This window comes from Adiantum capillus-veneris, chromosome 7 (genome assembly GCF_014529385.1).
Source record: "Adiantum capillus-veneris isolate H3 chromosome 7, ASM1452938v2, whole genome shotgun sequence".
NCBI classification, from domain to species: Eukaryota; Viridiplantae; Streptophyta; class Polypodiopsida; order Polypodiales; family Pteridaceae; genus Adiantum; species Adiantum capillus-veneris.
Window position 1 is genome coordinate 45,948,091 of NC_140937.1, and position 25,010 is coordinate 45,973,100.

Genomic DNA, 25,010 nt, shown 5'->3' on the forward strand with positions numbered 1-25,010 from the left:
GTAGTTGATTTCTCTTTCAATGTTTGAAAGGTAGTCACCTTTGAGGGTCCCCACGAGAAAGGGACTTCTTTTTGTGTCAAGATATGCAAAGGGGAAGCAACCTCTACAAACTTTCTAATGAACCGCCTGTAGTACAAACACAATCGCAAGAAGCTTCTAACTTCAGGGACATTCTTCAAATCGGGCCAATCACGGATAGTCTCTATCCTGCCCGGATCCATCTGCACTCCTGCTACAATGTGTCCCAAAAAGTGTATCTCTAATAGGAAAAATTCACTTTTCTTTGCATTAATCACTAACTTATGATCTCGTAATGCTTGAAAGACTTGAAGCAGATGTTCTCTATGTCCTGCCTCATCCTTGGAGAAAACAATGCCCATCTTGCAGCTGTTCAAAGATCCTTGCAAAATCTTCATCAGTATGCTACTGTTCCTTCATGGCATCCAACTCGTGATGATAAGAAATTGATACAACTGAAATTTGTGGCTTCCTTGAAAACGCATCAGCCACAACATTCTTCTTGCCTTCCACATGCATAATCTGGAAGTGGAACATAGAAAGAATGTTTGCCCATCGCATATGCTTTTCGGATAACTTTGACTTGACAATGTGTCAAGAAGTATCGCAAGGTCTGATGATTTGTTTAAAATCAGCACCTAAGAGGTAGTGCTTCCAGCTAGAAAGCGCATGAATCACGGCCAAGAGCTCTTTCTCATAGACTTGCATAGTCTTCTCTGGCCCTTGCAAAATTCGGCTTTCATAAGCTACTACCTGTCCGTCTTGCATTAGCACTGCTCCGATGCTACTGCCACACGCGTCACATTAGACCACAAATGACTTCCTGAGGTCTCGCAGAACAATTACTGGATCTGAAGTCAACTTTTCCTCTAAGAGACTAAAAGCTGAAATCTCTTTTTGGGTCCATCTGAAAGTGACCTCTTTCTTTTGCAAAGCGTGAAGAGGTGATGCTATCTCTGCAAAATTCTTGATAAACCTTCTATAGTATGAACACAATCCCAAGAAGCTTCTGACACCGTGCACAGTCTTCAAGTCTGGCCATGTCTTAATAGCTTTGACCTTTGCGGGATCCAATCTGACACCATTCTTTAAGACTATGTGGCCAAGAAAGTGGATCTCTTCCAAGAAGAATTCACTTTTCTTAGGATTGACAAGTAGCCTGTGATTGCGCAGCTCTTCGAACACAATGGTCAAGTGACGCCTATGCTCCTCTTCATTCTTCGAATAGACTATCACGTCATCGAAGAACGTCCCAAAAACTGTTGATGCGAACGAAAAATCCGGTCCATCATTCTGTTGAACGTGGCAGGAGCGTTTGTTAGACCAAACGGCATCACTAGAAACTCATAAAGACCAAATGTCGTTCTAAACGCAGTCTTGTGCACATCCTCTGGCCTTATACAAATCTGATGGTAGCCACTCTTAAGGTCTATCCTGCTGAAAATTGCAGCACTCTCTAAACGATCGAGAATATTATCAATCCTAGGAATAGGAAACCTATTCTTGATGGATTCTTATTCAACGCACGGTAATCAATACGCATGCGCCATGAGTCATCCTTTTTCTGCACTAGGAGCACTGGGGAGCAAAAGGGTGAAGAACTAGGCTGAATCGGCCCCTTCTCTAATAACTCCTCAACTTGGCCCATAATCTCTTTCTGCTGCGCCGCACTGACCCTGTAGAGAGGTCTATTTGGTGGGCTACACCCTGGCACCAAATCTATCCAATGATCCTCAGGTCTCTCGGGCGGCAATTGCGACGGTAATGAATCAGAGAAACAGTCACTAAACTTTTGCAGAAATGCTGACCTTTCTTTATCTAACACAGATAAATTTGACTGATCATTATCTGAGACATCACGTGCAAAAATCAAATACAAAGAAAGATGATTCTTTATTACAGAAGTGATAGCAGAAGCAGATACAATAGGGACAGACTCCCCTTTGAGCTTTACATCCAAAACATGAGTTTTGCCCCTATGCTGAAGGATGATCGTCTTGCCGAAGGCCCCCAACACGCCATGTACTCTGAACATCCACGGAATTCCAAGTAGCATATCGCACCCTTCTAATGGCATGATATAAAACTCTTCTGTGTCTACATATGACTGAATATGCAGACCTAGTGTTAGGTGCAGCGGAATGATTGTTTGTGCTTTGCTCAAGATGAGTGCTCCGAACTGTGGTCAAGGTTCCTTTTGTTCTTACGGAAGGTAGAGCCTTCTGTTCTTAATGAGAGAATGCTATGATCACAAACAAAGTGAATGGACACTGTGCGTGCAAGTGAATGAGACTGATAGATAGAGAGAGAAGAGATACGACACCAGAGACGACGTAAAACCCTCCTCCGAAGGCCCCACTCTCATCGGCGAGAGTGGTCTACTATTGATTGCACAAAGTGGTACAATGATGATGCATGGAAACTGATGCAACTTGGGACTATGCCAATGACGACGACGGGGACGACGACGACGATTTAGAGGCTGAAATCTGCGGTCTTCTATCTGCTGAAAATCTGCCAAACTTGGGGCTGTTTTGGGGTGACTGAAAATGCAGGTCTGGCTGCGTTTTTAGGGCTGAAAAATACTGATGGTGCTGCTGCGATTCAAGGCTGAAAACGCTGAGTATCTGCAGGGATGTGGCTGCGTTTTTGCTGCTGCACTTGAGAACTGAAAACGCTGATTGTCTGCTGCGATTAAGGGCTGAAAATGCTGGTCATGCAGCCCCGCTGAAGATAGAAAACGTTGGCAATGGCAGCTTGGCAGCAGTGATCAAAAACGGTAGGGACTTGGGACTGTTGGCGATGAAGCAAATCTGCAAACGCCGGGCTATGGTTGATGGCGATGATGAAAACCAAAAATGCTAGGCTTAGGGGGATTCTGGGCTCGCCAAGGGGAACTTGGAGAGTTCTTGCTGAGAGAGGGGAGTACCTGCTGCCTGAGGGCCTGTTGTGCTCCTTGCTAATCTGCCCAAGAGTGCTAGTCTAGGGTTGCTTATATATTAACTTAGCAAAATTGCCCTACCTACTTTTGTTGGAAAGTCACTTAAATTAATAAGTGAAAAATGTCAAAAATAGGGAAAATAGGCTAAATGCACTGGAAAAATCCCCTAACTGATTCTAATGGATTCTAATGGGATTACTGATGATCATGATGTGTGCAACGAGAGGATATGCATCTACACTAAGTGACTGGGCATGCACTGTCTACGAATAGACTCACAAAAGTGCCAGATCACTTCTAATCTAGACTGACTGAACTGATTGAACCCTTGTCATGGTCACGTGATACCTAGCTTTCCAATAATGGGAGTAACACACTCTGAGTGGCCAGGACATGCCAACCCTGCCTATGTTGTGTATCCCATTTCTTCAGCTCTGATGCCCAGCTTCATAGCTAACTCTGGTGAGATAAAGTTTGCTTTGGCACCTGGATCAAAGAAGATGAGTGCCGTCTTATCCGTGTACTCATCTGATCCCTAACTTTGCCCCATGCCCTACATAACTCACTAGCATCTGTACTGGGCATGTCACCCACCATATCTGGCACCAAACCTACAGTGGGTGTAGGCTTCTTGCCTTTCTGGTCCTCTTTATCATCTGAGTCAGTTGTTCTTTTCCTTTGTGGACAATTGGTAGCAAAGTGACCAGGCTGCTCACATATAAAGCATTTGTTTTAAGCCATTAGGACCTTCTTTTCCTCGAGTGACTTGCGCACAAAAAGCTTCCTTTTCTGTTTCTTTGCCTGCGCTCCAGAAGTCCCGGCTGAATCCTTGTCTTTGGTGGCCTTTTCTAACCCCTGTGACGCTTCAGGAGCCGTTTTCACAAAGGGCTTCTTCGCTGAATTTTCTTCTGCTGCCCTCCTTTTTCGTTGCTCGGAAACCCACTGTCCTCTCCTTTCAACAAGGCAAGACCAATGTTAGCAGCTTCCATAAGCTGAGTGAGAGTAGCCACTCTGTTCTTGGTACAGTAATCGCGAAGCCCTTTAGGTAGCCCACAACAATACTTCTCTATCTACTCTATCAATGGCACAAATCTGTAGAAGGTCACTTAGAGTAACGCTTTACAAAACCTCCGATTGTACTCCAGCAAGCTCTTGCATGTAGCCGAAGTAAGTTGGTGCCAATCTGTCATGACGTCGGCTTCAAATTCATTTGACAGCCAAGCAGATGCAAACATTTGCTTGAAGTAGACCCAAGTGGCAGGTGCCTGTCTTTGCATTAACAATGTCGTCCACCATGTAAGCGCATTGTCCTTTAAGAAAGTGGCAGCCTTCCTGACACTTTAAAATTCCCTCTTGCATAAGCTGTATCAAACTGCTGGAGGAAAGTTAGAGCCTTTGCTTTATCCTCGAAGCCACTACAAGTGTTGAACTTTACACTTGCACAACCTTCTTTGTAAGCTTTCGGCTTTTCCAGTGCCCCCAAATTGTCATAGGGAATAGTCTGAAACATAAGCACTGTAGTAGGCATCATCGGCACTTCTTCGCCATTAACATTTTGCGTCGAGGTGCCATATCTGGCTGCTGTCCAGAAAAACCAGGTATGCCGAAATGACCCTGTGGCACCCCAAACTGACCTTGGTTGCACTGAAAACCTTGCTGCATGCCGATGCCACCATACATGGGGTTTGGCATCATGCCTTGCATACCCCCAAACATTGTTCCTGGCATGAATAGCTGACTTCCAGGCGCATAACCAGCCATACTTTGGAACACAGATCCACCCCCGAAATACCTGGGTTGCTCATCAGTGCGGTCTGGGTGTGATGGCTAATTTTACTACGCCAAAATATCAAGAGTTCCGATCTGGACGAAAGGAGAAGCCAACTCCTTGATCAAAAGAGTCGAAAGGAGAAGCTAACTTCTTAACAAAAAGAGCAAACTGATTGTCTCTCGGAGATTTTTGAGCTTACTTGAGTTGTTTTGCAGATATGTTGTAATCGCGAACGATTACTCTCTTTCAAGAAGGGGAGATGTCACAAACTGCTGACGTGTCAAAGCTCTAAAGAATGGAGCCAACTTATAGATGCCGGCCGAGGAGCCTAAACCCTAAGAAGAACAAGTAACAGAAGAAGAAGTCCTCTCAACTTATGGGGACCCCGTCCGATGGGGCCCCAAGTGACATAAAGGATTAAAATAAAGCAGGACCCACATACATACAAAGAAAGACTTGCGCCAACAAATTGATAACGTGGCAGCTGTACGGGCAATTTCCGGATACTGCGCTGACAATGCTGATGTGGCAGATTTCTGCAAAACACGCTGATAGTGTTGACGTGGCAGTTGTATGGAATTCCGTGATTTATGCTGACAGCTTTTCGGCATTGCTTTTGAACCAGATTCTTTTGAGTTTGAAGGCTTTTCACTGTAAACTGCTTTTGGGGCCTAGGGCCTTTAAATATGAGGCCATGGGCTCATTCTCGTGTCACGTGACACATCCAACCCTATGTGTCCGTGGACAAGATACCGCACAACCAAGGTTCAGTTCAGTCAAATCAATCTAGAATAGGAAGTGATCTGGCACTTTTGTGAGTCTGTTCTTCGCAGACCGTGCATGACCAAACACTTAGAAAAGATGCATATCCTCTAGTTGCACATAGCATGATCATCAGATTACAGTCACAACCCATCAGTAGCATTTTTACAGTGCATAGACCTATTTTTCCTATCTTTGACATTTTTCACTTATTATTTTTAAGTGACTTTTGTTGGAAAGTAGATAGGGCAAATCTACTAAGTTTGTATCGGTAGAAACCTAGCGCTAGCACTTTCTGGCAGAAGAGGCAGCAGGAGCACTTGCTCAACGGGCAACTTCTCAACAGAACCCCTAGATGCCCTAGCGTTTTTGCTTCACAGCATAAAGCTAGCGTTTTTGGACCAGATCAGCCAGTGTTTTTGCTCTTGCAGATCCCTGGCAACAGCAGACCAAGCAGAAGCCCCAGCGTTAGCAGATTCTCCATAGCAAGACCATTTTCAGCCCTAGCGTTTTTGCATCTGCAAGACACTTCCACGTTTTTGCAGATCTTCGCAACGAAATCCCCACAAGCATCAGCGTTTTTAGTTTTCAGCATTTAGAACCCGCAGAAGAACCCCCATACCTCCCAGATCTCACCTTCCCGCAGCAGATCCTTGCCGCACGGTCAAATCCCGCAAAGTTTGCAGATTCAGCCCAGAAAACACAGATTTCAGCATCTGCGTTTTCAGCGCGTCGTCGTCGCATTGTCACCATCGACATCGTCATCGCATAGAGTAGAATTTGCAGATTTCAGCCATTGGCACTTTTAGATTTCAGCCCGTCTCGTCGTCGTCAACATCGTCGGCAAGTTCAAAGCATTGTAGAGATTTGTGCAATCATAAGTAGACCGCTCTCACCATAGAGAGTGGGGCCTTCGGAGGAGGATTTGACAACACATTCTGGTGTCGTATTTCTCTTCTCTCTCTATCTCTCAGTCTCAGCACCTTCATTCATAGTGTTCATCCACTTTGTTTGTGTCCATTGCACTCTCTCACTAAAGAAACGGAAGGCTCTCCTTTCCGTAAGTAAAAGGAACCCTTCAGCACGGTTCGGAGCACTCATCTTGAGCAAAGTTCAACATACACTTCCGCTGCACCTAACATCTCGGGCATGCTTCCTAGAGAAGGTGTAGACTTTGGAGTACCGGCTTGTACTGTGTTAATGCAATATAAAGAAATACCGAAAAGGGCGCCAAGGTTTGAGGCCAATACTCTCTGGGGTGGAATTCCGCCACTCCGTGTCGCGTGTAGTCTCTCTCTTTCAGTTCAGTTGTTATTGAAGTGCTAAAAGTCTGTTCATTCTGTTCTTTTCTATTGGCACGTGGTGCACGCCTTGTGAACAATGTCACAAACTAGTGACCTGGCACTGCCCCAGAAACACACACTCCCGGACATGACATGTGGCAGACACTGCGGTTCTCCGTAAAACGTGCCGACAGGCTGACGTAGCAGGCTGTACGGACTGCCGTATGGAATTTCCACAAATCGTGCCGCAAAAAGCGGGCTGTACGGAATTTTGCGCTGGCTAAAAATTCTTGACAACTTTTGGGCTTGTTGCTTTATTTTTAAAAGCTTTTGATATTGGGACTCTGGTTTTGGGCATCCCTTGTAACCAATAAATAAGTGGGCAGGGCCTCACTTCTCAGAGCATCTGGACGCAGAGTCTGAGAGCGAGTACCCTCCCACTCTCTTGTACTTTGAACACAAATTAATATAAAAAGAAATACCGAAAGGGACGCCAGTGAATTTTTGAATGTGATTTGTCATGTGATTTCCTGTGATGTGACTGTCAATTGGTACATGTGCTAGATGTGTTTTTCCTAGTGCGTCCGTACTAACAGTCAATGTCTGCTAAGACAGTTTATGGCTTCTGTCTCTTTTGCAGACGTAATCGAGGGCGATTATGATGCTTTCAAGAGGGGGGTATGTCACAAACCAGTGACGTGGCATGCCCATCCACATTGGCTCGACAGGCCCGGAAAAACGTTGCAAAGGCTGACATGGCAGATTCCTGGAAAACCCGCTGCTAATATTGACGTGTAGCAATGTACAGCAATCCTGGTTTTCACGCTGACATGGTGAGGTGGCAGAGCATACAGAATTCCGTGATTTGCGGGTAGCTAAACGAAATTGCTTTTGCGCTGCTGAAAAAGCCTACGCAAGCTTAATTGTGCTTTTCGGAATAGATGCTTTATTTTACAAGCTTTTAAAAGTTGGCAGCTTTTGGGGCTCTGCTTTTGGGCATCCCTTGTAACAAATAAATAGGTGGGCAGGGCCCTCACTCCTCAGAGCATCTGGACGCACAGTCTGAGAGTGAGAACCCTCCCACTCTCTTGTACTTTGAACACAGATTAATACAAAAAGAAATACCGAAAGGGGCGCCAGTCTTTGGGGCCAATATCTCTAGGCATGGAACTCCGCCGGGGCCATGTCGAATCAATTGTGAACTGTTTTGAAGTGAATCTCTGTTGTGTCGCGGTAGAATCTCGACTTAGAGTGTCCAAGTTAGTTACAGAAAAGAGTGGCTTTTTCCAAAGCTTAGCATGCGGTATTATGGCCCTTTCCAGATAAAAGAAAAGATAAATGATGTCTCCTTTCGACTCAAGCTGCCCGATACTTAGGAAGATTCACAATGCTTTTCATGTGAGTCTATTGAAGCCTTTTAAAGGCGATGTGCCCAAAGACGGGAAGCCTGATGAGCAACCCGAAGTAGAGGAAAGCGAGGAGATACTCGTTCCATAACAGATTTTGGCACACAAGGAGAAAGATAAAAGGTAAAGTGATTAGGCGGTTCTTGGTTAAATTCAAGAACTATCTTGCATTGGATGCGAAGTGGATGGAGGAGGAGGACTTAGCACATACTCCTCAGATTTTGGAACTTTACCTTGAAGCATTCGGTTTAGCATAGTCTAGTCCGATAGAACCCCGACTTCAGTGAAAGTGAATCTAGTGCAGCAGGTTTGCACAAGAAGGGAGTCACTCCGCTCCTTTGTCAACGGATAACCCCGATTTTGAATAGAGTCACTGATGTCCCCTTTGGGTTTCAGGGATACTAAAGGACTGAGTAGTATTCTGCTGTATGACTTTATAACTGGAATTCCCGAAATTGAAAATAATTGATTGTAGTTGACTTGTTTGAGTGCAGGAACTGAAAGACAAAATGACTCGGTCTCATAAATCTCTATAGACATGATCGCAATAAGGATTAGTTAATCGTGGATCAGTGAGGTCCGGAATAGATCTAGATGCGATTACTAAATACGTTGCTGGCAATCATGGTTTGAGATTTGGAATGAATTTTTCTATGATTTGTCATGTGATGTCCTATGATAGTGCTAGATGTCGTGTCTAGTGCGTCGGTAATAACAATCAGTCTCTACTAAGACAGTTTATGGCCTCTATCTGTTTTGCAGGCGTAATCGAGGGCGATTACAATTCTTTCAAGAGGGCGATATGTCACAAACTGGTGACGTGGCCCCGGACACACATACACACACTGTTGACGTGGCAGCAGACACGCTTCGTAAAATGCGCCGACAGGCTGACATGGCAAACTGTACGAACGCCCGCAATCTACGCTGACTGTTGACGTGGCAGATTCTCCGCAAAACGCGCTGGTCTATTGACGCGGCAATATGTACGGATCTTCGCAATTGACGCTAGTTGCTTTTGGATGGCACATTTTTGAGTTATTGCCTTTGGGAGCCCTTGCTTTTGAGTTTAATGTTTTTGGGGTTCTGCTTTTGGCATCCCTTGTAATGTTTATAAGTGACCCGAGGAGGCTCACTTCTCAGAGCATCTGGACGTAGAGTCTGAGAGCGAGCACCCGCGGATCGGTTGTACTTCGCTCAAAGCTCAATATAAAAGAAATACCGAAAGGGGTGCCAGTCTTTGGGGCAAGCATCTCTTGGCACAAAACTACGCCGGGCCGTGTCGAGTCTCTTTTGATCTGTGAAGTATTTTGAAGTGAATCTCTGCTGTGTCGCGGAAGAATTTTGACTTGGGGCATGTTGATCCAGCCTAACTCTACAATTGGTATCAAAGCACCCTTTTTGTGAAGCAAGGAAATATCCCTTTTATGGTTCCTTCAACCTTGTGTGAAAGCCCTTTTTAGGGGAACTTAAGGTCAAAGGCCACAAGGGCCTATCCTAATTTGGGTGCCCATTGACTTCAAGCAACGTGCTCAAGTCTAGGTGATTTGCACCTTTGGGTCCGAACGGACCTCAACCGGCCGCTTGCGCACCTGATTGCCATCCAGCGGCACCCGACCGGCCGACCAACTATTCTCCATTCCATCCGACAGATTCAGCGTCCGTGACCGACCGCTCGGCGCTGCGCATTGGATAACATCTAGGGATCAAGATATTCTAATCAGGTGGTGACGTACAATAATTTGGATTGTGCTCAAGTCTACAAAAATTTGCTCTGCCGGTAGAGCTCAATGTCACGAGACGAGCACCACGTGCCGACGGAAAAGAACAGACTAAACAGACTTTTAGCACTTCAATAACAACTAGACTGAAAGAGATGCACGACACACGAGGCGGGGAGTGGCGAAATTCCACCCCAAGAGAGCAGTGGACCCACACCTTGGCGCCCCTTTCGGTATTTCTTTATATTGCTTGAACTCAATACAACGGCGGTACTCCAGACTGCGGAAAACGATGTGTTACACAGCCTTTGAGAGAGAAGGTTTGGACAGAGTGCCATTGTCCACCTTTTTCAAGCCACCAAGGCATAGATACCACCTTGAAGGGTGTTGAGCGATACTTTTATTGGCCGAGGCTCAAAAAGGATGTGGACACATTTGTTCGCAGTTGTTTAGTATGCCAAAAGGTCAAGTTTGACAGGCTTAAGGCATCAGGACTTCTACAGCCTTTACCCATACCCGCATTGCCATGGATTTTATTTTTTATCTTCTTAAGACTCAAAGTGGGCATGATAGTATTTGGACAGGTGAGTTACACAAGAGTCTAAATAGGTATCCAAGTCATCCTAGCTTTCCATATTCTAAGGAGCCACTCTTGACCTTTGGGAGTCGCCCCTTGATCCTTGGAAAAGGTACCTTTGTGACCCTTGAGAAGCGCACCTACCCGTATGAGCTACTATATAAGTAGCAAGTTCTTGTACACACTTTCCAACCTAATCCAACCCAATGTATGCATGTTATTAGTTTCTAATCAAGTTATCAATTTTTGACTCTACACTCCTCTCTCTCTCTCTCTCTCTCTCTCTCTCTCTCTCTCTCTCTCTCTCTCTCTCGGCCGTTTTTTGACCTAGTAGACAGCAGTTCACTCTTTTGACCATAACTTGCTCATCCGAACTCCGATTTAGGTGATCTATAGCCTCAATCGAAGAGCACGAAGCCCTCTACGCATTGATGTAAAGACATAATTTTTCTGTGTAATGGAAGGCTTTGCTGTAACAGCATCTCAGAACTGAAAAAACTGTCAAAACTTTGCGTTTTTGTTGCCGACTTGAAGGCAATGTCAGACAAAACTCGCAAGGGTGGAAAAGCCACACTCGCCATGGAGAATGATGCAAAATCTCCAAGGAATTTGGATGCTAATCCAACCACATCGTCTACAACAACGGAAGCAATGATCATGGCTTACTTGATCTCGTTACAAGAAACCGTCAACAAGCAAGGTGAAGAGTTGCGCGCACTTGCAATGGAGAATGGTACTTTAAGAGTTCTCGTTGTGGAGAATGAGCACCTCAAGAAGGTTCTTGAAATGCAAACAACACGCTTGATGCATCTTGAGAATGAAGTTCAAGAATGTAAACGCTCTCTTGTGGACATGAATGTAGTGAAAGAGCGCTTGAGCAAAGTTGAGAGTGATCATGTATTGAAAGAGGAAACGATAGATACAATACGACATGATGTATGTGAGATGAGAAATGCATCCAAATCATGGGCTGATATATGTAAGGATAATGTGGTTTCTACATCTCCTATCACGCAAGCCGTTGTCCAAGCAAAGAATGTAGAGAATGTGGACACTCAAGAATTGCAAGAACGACAAAAACGCTCAAAGAACATCGTCATTCGTGGAATCAAGGAGGAAAGCATGGAAACACCCCAATCTCTTGCGGTTGCTATTGAAGAGTTTTTTGCTACACACTTTGGCATGTCAGGAATCATGGCTTATGGTGCACATCGAGTTGGAAAACAAGGAGTCCCTCGCTCGGGAGAAAGACCTATTGTATGTACCATGGCTGATGAGGTAAAAAGAAAGATCATCCTTGACAATGGTTGGATCTACCTCAAAGGAACGGGTTGTAATGTATATGAGGATCGCACTCTTATGCAACAAAATGTACGTCGCAAAGCATACGAGGAAAGAAGCAAGAAGGTTAAGGTATCATCTCAAGAAGAAAAGGCACTTGAGGAGGATGCAAGTCCACCCAACAAATAGGGACACATGATCTATGAGACCAACTCACGCTTGCGAATACGCTTTTGGAATTGTAATGGGTATCCATGGAATGCGGGAATTGGCATTGATGAGCTTACCAATGACTCCGATGTGATACTTCTTGTCGAAACATGGGAGCATGATACGCAACGAATTCTTGGATTTGACAAATACGATGTACATTCTTTGATGTGGGCCAAAAATGCAAAGCAACGAAGAGGCCAAGGAGGCGTAGCATGTATGACCAAAAAGGGTTTGAAAGATGTTTCCATTGTCAAAGAAGATAAGTATAAACGCTACTTATGGCTGAAAATCAGCCCACCAAATGGTCAAGTCATGTTTGTGGCCGGCTGCTACATTCCTCACTATGACTCCAACTTTTATGCTCGCTTGAATATGGATAGAGATCAGCCCTTTGTTGAACTAGAGGAAGACATTGCTCATTACAAGGATCAAGGTGAAGTCATTGTTTTTGGAGACATGAATGCTCTCACAAATATGTTACAACACAACACACAACAAGTCGACATGCCGCATGTATCAAGAAGAGTGGATGACTCATACATGTATAATCGAAGTTCTAATGATGCAAAAGAAGTGGATCACTATGGAAAGTCACTTCTACATATGTGCAATAGTACCGGAATGCTCATTGCAAATGGTGTATCTCTATGGCAAGGCACCAATGACTTTACATGTAGAAAGCACAATGGTGCTAGCGTCATTGACTATATGTTGTTCTCAAAAGCCACTCTAGAATGCATACAAAGCTTTACACTTGGTAAATGGAATCCGGAATCGGATCATAGGATGGTATGTATTGACCTCAAGTGTGGTAAACGGCCCGAGCATGTAGCCTCCAATCATGATGTGAATCATTTGTACCTACATCTAGACTTCAAACGAGCACTTATATATGCTGATATGGTGGACCAAATGTTAAGCATGATAGAGCATCAAGGGAGCCCAACATTAGAATGCAAGTGGAAAGTTTTCAAAGAAGTAATTTTCTCTTGTGCGAAGGAATGCTTTTCGGCGAAACACATGTCTTGCAAAAGGTCTAAGAAGGGTAGCACCAAGAAGAAATGGTTTGACATGGAATGTAGTCAGGCCCGAAAACACTTGCTAAGATTGGATGCAATCAAAGACAAGGAAGTTTACTTGGAATGTTCACACACATACAAAGCACTTGTTCAAAAGAAGAGGAGAAGGTGGGAAGTCGAAAAACAACTTCTTTTAGCACAAGAGAAAGCACATGCATGTGGCAAGTTTTGGCAAAATCTAAAAGGCAAGCGCGTTGAGAGCTTTGGTGACTTGACTCTTGAGGATATGTATATGCATTGTAAGAACCTCTATGAGCAACCCAATGTTGATAAGATGGAGGGTTGTAGCTCCCTTCCATTTATGTCTCCCTTCTTTACCATTGAAGATGTATGCCGCGCGCTTGAGAAACTTGCTACTCGCAAGGCAGGTGACCTTCAAGGTGTCAAGGCTGAAATGATTAAATGGACAAGCAAGAAAACACGATATTGGATATGCGATATGTTTAACCTTGCACTTCAGTATGGCATGCCTCATGATTGGAGTGCAAATTGGATCAAACCTTTGCACAAAGGAGGAGATGTAAACAATGTGAACAACTATCGCACTATAATGGTTGGTTCTTTGATGGCAAAGTTATTTGGATGTATCATGGAGATGAAGATAAGTGAATGGGCTGAAAAGAATGGCAAACGTGCGCTTGGCCAAGCAGGTTTTCGAAAGCATCATAGCACTATTGATCACCTTGTCACTCTTCGAGTTCTTATGGAAGCGTCTCGATTGAAAGGAAAAAAGTTGTATTGTTGTTTTGTGGATTTCAAGAAAGCTTTTGACATGGTACCACGAGGAAATCTTTGGAGACGTATGCAAAGCCTTCAAGTGCCGAGAGAATTTATGCATGCAGTCTTTCGCATCTACCAAAAAGTGATATGTCGATTACGTATGGGAGATGGAATTTCAGAATTTTTTGCAAGCACTATTGGTGTCAAACAAGGATGCCCACTTTCCCCAACCCTCTTTGGGCTACTCATTGATGAATTGGAATACATGGTTCTTGATTTTATGCAGCAAGAAGGCATAGAAGAGGTTAAGATTGGAAATGCGGTGATCATGCTTTTGCTTTATGCCGATGATGTAGTGCTCTTGGCACATACCTTAGAAGATGCACAAAAGCTTATGAGTGTCTTGGAACGCTTTTGCCTACATAGCGGGCTGATCGTGAATGGATCCAAAACCAAGGTTATGCTTGTAAAGACCCTCAATGACGAAAATCCATGCATTGTATACAACAATGAGAAACTTGAAGTGGTAGATCACTTCAAGTACCTTGGCCTTGAGGTTCCATCCAATCATAAATGGAAGGATTGTGCAATGCGTCGCTTGGAAGCCGGAAAGAGGGCTTATTATGCATTTGAGAACATGTGCAATGCAGGAGAGATCAAGTGTTGGGCTCTCAAAAAGTACCTCTTTGACACATTGGTGACACCGGTGCTTCTTTATGGAGTGGAGGTGTGGGGTGGAAGCATCGGGAAGTCTACTTGGAAAGAGTTTGAGAATGTCCAAAAGCGTTTTCTCACCAACTTTCTCCAAGTCAAGACACAAACACCCTACATGCTCTTACTTCTTGAGTCCGGATCGCTTCCCATTGAGGTCTTGGGCATGGAAAGGGTTGTGGAGTACATGCGTAAGACACAACGTAGCCCTTTGCATCGACTTCCTAGAATCGCATATGAAGCAAGTCAAAAGGTTCAAAAGACATGCAAGAGCAAAATACTAAGTTCGGGGTGGATGCTTGATATCAAGAAATGGTTTGGAAGATGGGATGCATGTCACTTGGTCAAGGATGCGTCGATCGACTCCCAAGTTAATGAGGCCTTCTTACAACGCCAATGTATCATGGCTTGGGAGAAATCCGGAGGTTCTCGCTTCAGCCATTACACCACACACGTTGCCCCAAACTACAAATCTCTCTTCTTCTCGGAACGAGGTAACCGAACCCATTCCTACATCCTTGAGCCCATCCCGTTGAGTGCGATCCGCACCATTGCCTCCATTCGTCTTAGCTCCCATTCTCTACGCTGCGAGACAGGACGTTGGGGCACTGGCGAGGAGTGTCATCGACTTTGCACCTTATGCCCTCGTCAAGTGCGAGAGAGTGAGTACCACACACTACTTGAGTGCTCAGCTTTTGACCACATTAGGTCCTCTTTTCCCCATATATTCAGCCATGAGCTCTCCCTACATACCTTCCTCTCCCAACCACGATGTGGACTCTCTATTGCGACGCTCATTTCAGCCATTTTTGAGCATCGAGAGTCACTTATGAACTCCACTCACACCACGTGACATGTTCATTTGGTCCCATAGGTCATATTTGACCTCCCAGGACGATAATAGAACTAACTATCTATCTATCTCTCTCTCTCTCTCTCTCTCTCTCTCTCTCTCTCTCTCTCTCTCTCTCTCTCTCTCTCTCTCTCTAATTACTCGTGTAATTATCAAGAATGCAAGATGAATGCTAGTCTCGTTGATCCACTTAACTCCACATGGAAATCTCAAGAAATGATATAAGACAGCAGACAAAGAGTCCCCCTAGACCACATTTATAGTGAGCCAAGGAAATATTTCTATAAAATATTGCGACCAAAAATAAAACCCTTTGCCTAAAAATAATAAAGATAGAGATGGGCAAAGTGCTAGTGCAAACCCTAAACGTACCTAAGATCCTAGAGATGGGCAAAGTGCTAGTGCAAACCCTAAACGTACCTAAGATCCTAGAGATGGGCAAAGTGCTAGTGCAAAACCTCAATGTACCTAAGATCCCTGTCCATCAAGTGTACTTGTGACCAAGGGCCAGTGCACATGAGACGAGTAGCTTGTAAGCAGGAGAAGATGAAGATAGCCCTAACTCTGCTCCAATGTGCTCACTGGATTGCTGGTATACAAGGATTGGGTGCAATTGTGTAGGTTACAGGTGGTTGCTGCTGCTTTTCCTAGATTTGATGCTGATTCCACGATGCGACAGCAAACCCCTCTGATAACAATAAGGGAGTGAGACAAAAAGGTGGATGATCCACACAATGGAGCAATTACTACACCAAGGTTGCTAACAAGACGTTGTGAGATCAACATACTTTGGACTGTAGACCCCTGCCCAGACACTCAAATTTAGGTGGGCACTGGTAGTATGGGACACAAGTCCCTATATACCTAGATGAATCCAGGATAAAAGCCCAGATTCTCCTTTGAAGGAAAGTGCAAGGTATACACTCGTGGTAGTCATTCACAAAACAATAAAATCATCAGATCCCTCATGCATAGGAAAGTGCAAGGTATACACTCATGGTAGTCATTCACAAAACAATAAAATCATCAGATCCCTCATGCATAGTATTGACTAAATACTATGACATCCCCACTAACGTTGTCAACGCCCAATAGTGGGTGTAGAACTAGGTAGCAATATGTACACACACACACACACACACACACACACACACACACGCACGCAAGCATACCTCAATACAAAGATCTATGTACTGAGTTTTAGTAATACCTCTAGAGATGCAGGGCAGACTCGACCATAATAAAGCCTAGCACTAAGAGAAGCAATAAATAGGAAAAATTAGAACAAAAGGTAGTTGATAGGGCATACGAAACACAGAAGATAGCAATTCTCCTAGGCTTGGGGGGTGTCACGTGACACATCCAAGCCTGTGTGTTCATGGACAAGCTACAGCATGACCAGGGTTCAGTTCCATCAAGTTAGTCTAAAATAGGAAGTGATCTGGCACTTTTGTGAGTCTGTTCGCTGCCCAGACACTTAGAATAGATGCATATCCTGTGGTTGCACACAGCATGACCATCAGATTCCAGTCAGAACCCATCAGTAGCATTTTTACAGTGCATAGACCTATTTTCCTATTTTTGACATTTTTCACTTATTTATTAAGTGACTTTTGTTGGGAACTAGGTAGGGCAATTTTGCTCAGATAATATATAAGCAAACCAGAACTAGCACTTTCTGGTAGAAGAGGCAGCAGGAGCACTGCTCAACAGGCACCTTCTCAGCAGGACCCCTGACTGCATGACCTAGCGTTTTTGCAACTCAACATCAAGCTAGCGTTTTTGCAAGGACAGATCAGCCTTGGCGATTTTGCATTGCAAAGGAGCTTCGGCATTGGTAGACACAGCAGAACCACTCCACGACAGCAAATCAGCCCTAGCATCAGTGGATTTTTCCCAGCAGCAGAACTCAGCCCCTAACGTTTTTGCATCAGCATCACACTTCAGCGTTTTGCAGATTCACCGCGACTAGACATCAAGGAACACCAACATTTTCAGTTTTCAGTTTTCAGCAATCAATACCCGCAGTAGAACCCCCGAACCTAGCAGATCTCACCTTCCCGCAGCAGCAGATACTCACCGCACGGTCAGATCCAGCGTAATTTGCAGTTTCAGCCCGGAAAACGCAGATTTCAGCATCTGCGTTTTCAGTGCGTCATCGTCGCATCGTTGTCATCGACATCATCACCGACAAAGTCAGAATTCAGCAGACAAAGATTTGCAAATTTCAGCCTTAGAATTTTCAGATTTCAGCGTCGTCGTCGACATCGTCAGCAAGTCCAAGCATTGTAGAGATTTGTGCAATCATAAGTAGACCGCTCTTGCCATAGAGAGTGGGGCCTTTGGAGGAGGGTTTGACAACATTCTGGTGTCGTATTCTTCTCTCTCTATCTCTCAGTCTCGTGTACCTTCATTCACAGTGTTCATCCACTTTGTTTGTGTCCATTGCACTCTCTCACTAAAGGAACGGAAGGCTCTCCCTTCTGTAAGTAAAAGGAACCCTTGAGCACAGTTCGGAGCACTCATCTTGAGCAAAGTTCAACATTCACTTCCGCTGCACCTTACAAGACGGGCACCACGTGCCAATAGAAAAGAACAGACTGAAAAGACTTTTAGCACTTCAATAACAACTGAACTGGGAGAGAGAGAGAGAGAGAGAGAGAGAGAGAGAGAGAGAGAGAGAGAGAGAGAGTGGTGGAATTCCACCCCAGAGAGTATTGGCCCCAAACCTTGGCGCCCCTTTCGGTATTTCTTTATATTGCATCAACACAGTACAAGCCAGTACTCCAGACTCTGCACCAGCATGCCAGAGAATGAGCCCTAACCTCATATTTAAAGACCCTTGGCCTAAAAAGCAGTTTACAGTAAAAAGCCTTCAAACTTAAAAGCATATGGTCCAAAAGCAAAGCCAAAAAGCTGCCAGCGTAAATCACGAAAATCCGTACAGCCTGCCACGTCGTCAGCCAACGCAAAACGCGAAAATCCGTACAGCCTACCACGTCATCATACCAGTGCAATTTTCGGAAATCTTCCACGTCATCAGTTTTTGCGTGTGTGCGGGTCCTGCTTTATTTTAATCCTTTGTCACTTGGGGCCCCATCGGACGGGGTCCCCATAAGTTTGGAGGACTTCTTCTGTTACTTGTTCTTCTTAGGGTTTAGGCCCCTCGGCAGGTAGCTCCGTTCTTCAGTAGATTGACACGTCAGCAGTTTGTTACATCTCCCCTTCTTGAAAGAGAGTAATCGTCCGCGATTACAGCATATCTGCAAAACAACTCAAGTTAGCTCAAAAATTTCCGAGGGTCATTCCCAGAGACAATCAGTTTGCTCTTTTTATTAAGGAGTTAGGTTCTCCTTTCTGCTCTTTTGATCAAGGAGTTGGCTTCTCCTTTTGGCTAATTTGATCAAGGAGTTAGCTTCTCCTTTCTGCTCTTTTGATCAAGGAGTTAGCTTCTCCTTTCATCCAAATCGGAACTCTTCATATTCTGGCGTAGTAAAATTAGCCATCACACCCAGACCGTACTGACCTTCCACGGGTGTCTTGATGCACTAAAAAAAATACATACCCAGGCAATCTCATCCAATTAGGAATATTCAAAATTTGGCACATCACAATGCAACATAAATGCTCATATATGCATGTTACAAGACAAGAAACATAAAGTCATCAATAAACACTTCTCCCGCATAACCTAACAAGGTCCGGGCCGGAAGATATTCAACGACTCCCTCGTCACTCCTCCCGCATGACCTAAAAAGATCCGGGCCGAGAGATAGAGGCCTTTTACAACCAAACGCACCCCAGACCGCAACTTGCGTCGTTTGGAGGTGCTGAGAGTAACCACTGATCAGACTTCTTAATACTCCTCCCGCATAACCATCCAGGTCCGAGCCAGGAGTCACAACAACAATTATTTTACAAGCATGCAACCAAACGCTCCCCAGGCATCGGCCTGCGTCGTTCGGAGGTTTTCAAACATACAACGAAACGCTCCCCAGGCATCGGCTTGCGTCGTTCCAAGGTTCAAACAATACCAAAACAGTATCTTTCACTTCTTCACCCGAGAGTAAAATCACCAATCAATGAAACCAGTATTAAAACCAGAGTCAAACAAATCAAATCGGCACCAAGACAGGTTCAAAACAAATACCATCTATTTCAAACAGATTCCAAACAAGATCAAACAGAAGTCAAACTTAAAGCAATCTCGACATCAGTCGAGCTCGAAAAGTCGACTGACTTTCCATCCTGGAACTTGCGCCATAAATTAGGGCTAGGCTCATTCCGTAAGGTCATAGCCAAGCACAACATGGTCCATCAGCTCTTGAACAGGCAGTGTTTCTTTGGCGGCGATGGTAGTCTCAAGATAGCAATCACACTGGACCTCCAAGGTCATCTACTCGTAAAGAGCCATCTACTGAGAGATGTCGAGAAATTTCAAGTTATAATCTGCTAGGGTTTCCATGGCAAGCATTTCAGGATATCCCACTCTACCAAAAGTTGCACTCCTAAGGAAGAAACCATATAACTTCAGGCAAAAAAAAATTTCTTGAAAGCTTGCCAAGTACTTGGAGTATGCTGCTTGGTAGCTGTAGACATCAACATCTGCATGGCACTGCTTTTGAGAAAAACAGTGACTTGAAACAAATCTGGATCCTTCTCTTGCAAGTAATCTTAATTGGCTTATGCCCTGTAAGACATGAGCAGTGAAGACGAGAGCGCGCCCGATGCGCGAAGAAGTAAGGGTGGGAGTGGCTAATAAGTCCGGGGTCGGAGGTCGAAGATACCTCAAACAATAGCTTTGTCTGCTCTTTTGTAGGACCGGTATGCTTTCAGAAAAGCACACACCTGATGCTCTGATGCCACTGTCACAAGACGAGCACCACCTGCCAATAGAAAAGAACAAACTGAAAAGACTTTTAGCACTTCAATAACAATTGAACTAAGAGAGAGAGAGAGAGAGAGAGAGAGACGACAAGCGACACGGAGTGGCAGAATTCCACCCCAGAGAGTATTGGCCTCAAACCTCGGTGCCCCTTTCGGTATTTCTTTATATTGCATCAACACAGTACAAGCCGGTACTCCAGACTCTGCACCTTCTCTAAGAAGCATGCCAGAGAATGAGCCCTAACCTCATATTTGAAGGCCCTTGGCCTATAAAGCAGTTTACAGTAAAAGGCCTTCAAACTTAAAAGCATCTGGTCCAAAAGCAAAGCCAAAAAGCTACCATCGTAAATCACCGAAATCCGTACAGCCTGCCATGTCGTCAGCCAACGCAAAACGCGGAAATCCGTGCAGCCTGCCATGTCATCATGCTAGTGCAATTTTCGAAAATCTGCCACGTCATCAGTTTTTGCGTGTGTGCGGGTCCTGCTTTATTTTAATACTTTATGTCACTTGGGGCCCCATCGGACAAGGTCCCCATAAGTTGGGAGGACTTCTTATGTTACTTGTTCTTCTTAGGGTTTAGGCCCCTCGGCCGGTAGCTCCGTTCTTAGTAGGTTGAAACGTCAGCAGTTTGTTACACGAGGTGACACAGATGTTTAGTCCTTCTATTGTCGATTGTGTGAACCTTCGAGGTTCCCTGTTGAAAGGTACAGGAAATTATAAGCTTATTAGCAGAAATTGTCATCCTTTAAAGCCCAAGGCTGTAGATCTGCACATACACAAGTTGTCTACATGAAACCACTACATGAAGAAAAATGGGATACCACTTCATCTTTGATGAAAAGATGTGGCTTCAGTCGTTCACAGATGTTTTCAAGCACTAGAGAGTCCATTTGCTCAAAAAGAGGCACCTGCAGAGATAAAAATGAAGGAAAACATGAGCTTTCCTTGATTCGTTCCGCCTTCCTTAATGCAGGAAGAATTACTGCACTTGAAAAGCTTTCAAGAGAAAAACTTGCCTGGCGAACAAGATCCAAAGACAAATGTTGCTTAATATCCCGTCTTAGCCCTTCTGGTAGACCATGAACCATGTTTACTTCATCCACACCACGTGTAGCTGCCCAATGATGACGCTCATATCTTCTAACTCTGTGTCTCAAACGTGGTGGAAGCTGCCGGCGGCGCATCCAGCACTCCAAATCCCGAAGCCTCAGCTTCATGGCTTCTTTCTTGGCTGTTATTGAATGCAGGAAAACCTGTTAACACAGGGAGAAGTAAGTAAAGATTGGAAGATCAGTGGAAAATTGATAAAAGAGAAATACAATTGGAAGAAAGCTTTAAAAACACCTGGATGTTTCCAATCAGTAAAGTGAAGAGAAGCAGCCCACAGGTAATGACGATAATACTAAATACCACCTCCACAACCTGATCGCTTGGTTGCAGTGCATTTCCAAAGGAACTACACAAAGGTACCAAGAAATGTAATGTGAGATGCATACAAAACCAGCTCATCAGTAGAAGTCTGTTAGCAGCATTTACACACCTTAGAGTCATCAAGCCCCAGAAAATGGGATACAAAAGTTTCGTAGACCATGAATGACCAGTGACCAATGGTACTGCCCATTGGAAAATACCATAGCTGTACAGTTGAGTATTTTGACTATCGAAACAAACCGAGAAGTTCATAGAATTAGTTCCTAAAGAAACTGTCTGCTCATTGGATCCTAGACCATACACAATGGGCTTCGAACAACCCAACAACTTTACAGAACAGCTGTTCCCCTCCTTACATCGATCAATCAGACAACTTCCAACCCTTTGAGAAGCCAGGAGATACCAGCAAGCACCAGCCACCTGTGGACACTCACTGGAATTAGAGCAATAAACTCAGCTCACTCACAAGCATCAGTTGCAAGACTCTTTCCAATGTACATTCTGATGTTAATTCATAATGCACTAAATTTACGAAAGAGCAAAGTCGGATCACTAAAAGAAAGATGAGAAGGGAGCTAGAGCAAATGAAGGGAAAGGCATCAGTACATCCTGCAAAGATGATGATATAAAGCAGGGCACAAAAATGACAAACTGTAAAAGTCATTTTCTACAAAAACATTGATAATTCTACCTTTGGCTATGTCTACATAGTAATACAAAAGATTGACCATCCATAACTAATTGCTTTTAAGGCAAGAATAAAATAATCAAGACCTTACAAATGACCTGTTAGGGAGTTAACACTACGGTTTCAAGAGAAGCTTACATGAGCAGCAATGAAGTAAGCAGTTAGATTTAAGGCAAACCCCCACCAAACTGTGCCGAACACAAAGCCAGTGACATGTCTGATGCGACGAGCAAGAAATACCAAGTGAACTACTTTGGGAATAAAATGAAAAAGAATTGTTGTCAAAAGGACTGTTGTAACAGATCCAACATCTCCCCTACTGATCATATGTGGTAGAACTATCCACAAGATAACCTGCAAGGCAGCGAACATGCAAATCAGGTCCTTGTAGAAAATAAGGATCGCTTCTTCCCATACATTGTTAATTACGACTTTCCAGCAAAGCGAACAAAGAAGCAGAATAGCCATGGTGTACGACCCTAATGAGCTATCACCCTGCCAGTACATGCATATTGGGTATTTAGGCATTTGGCATAGGAAGGCCTGTTACCCATATATTCCATCAGTGAACTGACCAGAAGTCACACAAAATAAAGTGTATGAAAACATAGTGATGTAGACTCAAAACCTAAACAGCATCTACCATTGATAACATATTAATGAAATGTATCTCAGAGTTGGGCTCCATGTACAACACTCCATCAACAACCACAATGTGTAGTCAAGTAGATCAAAGAAAAAAAATAAGTACATCTAGATCACCCTTTCTCTACAACCCCGGAATTATCTAGGCTAGATGAACATCATAGATTATGTTCTTGCACTCTCATGACTTTCCCTAGCAATAGAATAGACCAGTTCCACTCACAACTACAAACAGAAAAACGCCACAAACTCTACCTTACAGATAAAAACAAGGTCCACATGCAACATGATACCTGAGGTATAGGCAATATCACAAAAATATCAAACCAGAAACCTCCACCAGGCCGAAGGTAATGAAACGCTATTTCACGAGCATCCCATACAAGACTCCCTCGTCCAAGGATCAGGGATTCCTTAGAGACATATGCCAGTTTTAACTGCAACCACATTTGTAGCACATGCACTGCATCAAAAGCTGTTCTGAAGAATGTCACTATCGCAGCAAGTGTACCATCAATATATACACAAGAATCCTCTTTTCTCACTGCAACGACATAGAGGAAAAGTGGATCTATTGCCAGCGACACTGATCGAGCTAGAAGAAACAATTGATTCCACCTTTGTACAACCCTGCGCCTGGGATCTTGTACTGCACCAAAGATCCATTGCCGCCGTTTTTTTGGGATGGGCTTTACAGAGATGTAAGTGCTTACAGGATACAGGGAGGAACCTGCGTTGGCTTCCAAGAAGAGGGGATGATTCTGTTCACAGCTCACTGAATGAAAACGGGGAAGCCCCTTCTGAGTGCACTCATTGCATGGCTCTGTAATATCTCTCTTTGACGACGGTTCTGAACACTCATCACTAGAGATAATGCTTCCCTGTCGCCTAAAGGCCTTCATCGACAAACTGAAATAGGAAATGTTGTTACTAACTGTTCCAGCCCTAGACACCATTAAATGTATGCATGCCCAAACGGTTACCTGAACACATTTGCAAAAGAGACGCTCTTCATATCTCAGCTTCTCTTACAAACAACTCTTTGAATGAAAACTGTAGAACCCGCGCTCTACTATCTATTCTCCGAAGCTGCACGTGAAATAACTCAGGCATGCTGAGAAATACACGGAGAGTTGAGTACCTGAGGTTATACGCAGACAAGACAATCAGGAGTGATCAAATACAAAATGCCGCTGCAGATACATCTGAACCAAATGCCGTAGAGACATACCAGACAACCAAAGGGCCAATTGGGATGCAGGGTACGTAGTTTGCACTGCAGCTGGTGTGGCTGCATCTGCCTGAAACGCTAATTGAAAACTCGAGGAGTCCAAAAGCAGCATCCTCTGAACAAATGCATCAATTGCGGCAATCAGACCTCGAAAAGTGGTCGCTGCACCTCTACTTCTGGAAGGACAAGTGCGCAGAGTTTTGCTTGTCGGAACAACAACTGAGGGTTGCTTCGTCGGGGCAAGCGATTGGAAGATGGATGGCTTCTCCCTGCTTGGGTAATTTCTGGGTGAGCTTGCATTTGCGCGCGGCGAAACGCACGGGCGAGAAGTTCCCAAACAGACTGGACACGGCCTAAAGCTTATGAACCTTTGAATGTGACACTCTGGACGGTCCACATCTTGTCACGTGGCACTCGTCGCACCCAGCTTAGCGAGCATTTGATCGCCAGAAGTTTGAAACATTTGAATAATTTTAAGAATACGTGTTTCACCTTTGGAGGGCCAATTGAGGTGTAACACATTTTGAAAAGGAAATAAGCAGGCGAATGTTGAGAGATCCGGACCTCATTGCATAACAAAAGCATTTAAAATGAATTTAAGATCACAATTTACAAAACGATCAGCATTGAACTGCAGTTTGCATGAGGAATTATGCATTGCAAAAAATTTGGCGAGAGGGAGGGCTCTCTCTCTCTCTCTCTCTCTCTCTCTGTGCGCGCGTGCATGGCTCAGCCTGTGAAGTCACCACAGCAGTCTCTTTCTCTCTTTCAAGCCAGGTTAGCGTGCGT

General features: G+C 44.3%; 1 protein-coding gene across 1 annotated transcript in view; it reads right to left on the reverse strand.

Moving 5' to 3' along the window:
* The window catches only part of DND1 (Cyclic nucleotide-regulated ion channel family protein), a 39,873-nt gene extending 15,300 nt beyond the window's left edge, over positions 1-24,573 (reverse strand). Inside the window, exons 1-8 of the mRNA XM_086515877.1 lie at positions 24,222-24,573; positions 23,974-24,131; positions 23,284-23,899; positions 22,484-22,699; positions 21,767-22,077; positions 21,571-21,682; positions 21,243-21,479; positions 21,048-21,134 (exon numbers count right to left, since the gene is read on the reverse strand). Coding sequence (XP_086372003.1) covers positions 21,048-21,134; positions 21,243-21,479; positions 21,571-21,682; positions 21,767-22,077; positions 22,484-22,699; positions 23,284-23,899; positions 23,974-24,005 — 1,611 coding nt within the window. The 5' untranslated portion in view covers positions 24,006-24,131; positions 24,222-24,573. The remainder of the gene's footprint in view (positions 1-21,047; positions 21,135-21,242; positions 21,480-21,570; positions 21,683-21,766; positions 22,078-22,483; positions 22,700-23,283; positions 23,900-23,973; positions 24,132-24,221) is intronic.
* Between the last annotated feature and the right edge of the window lie 437 nt (positions 24,574-25,010).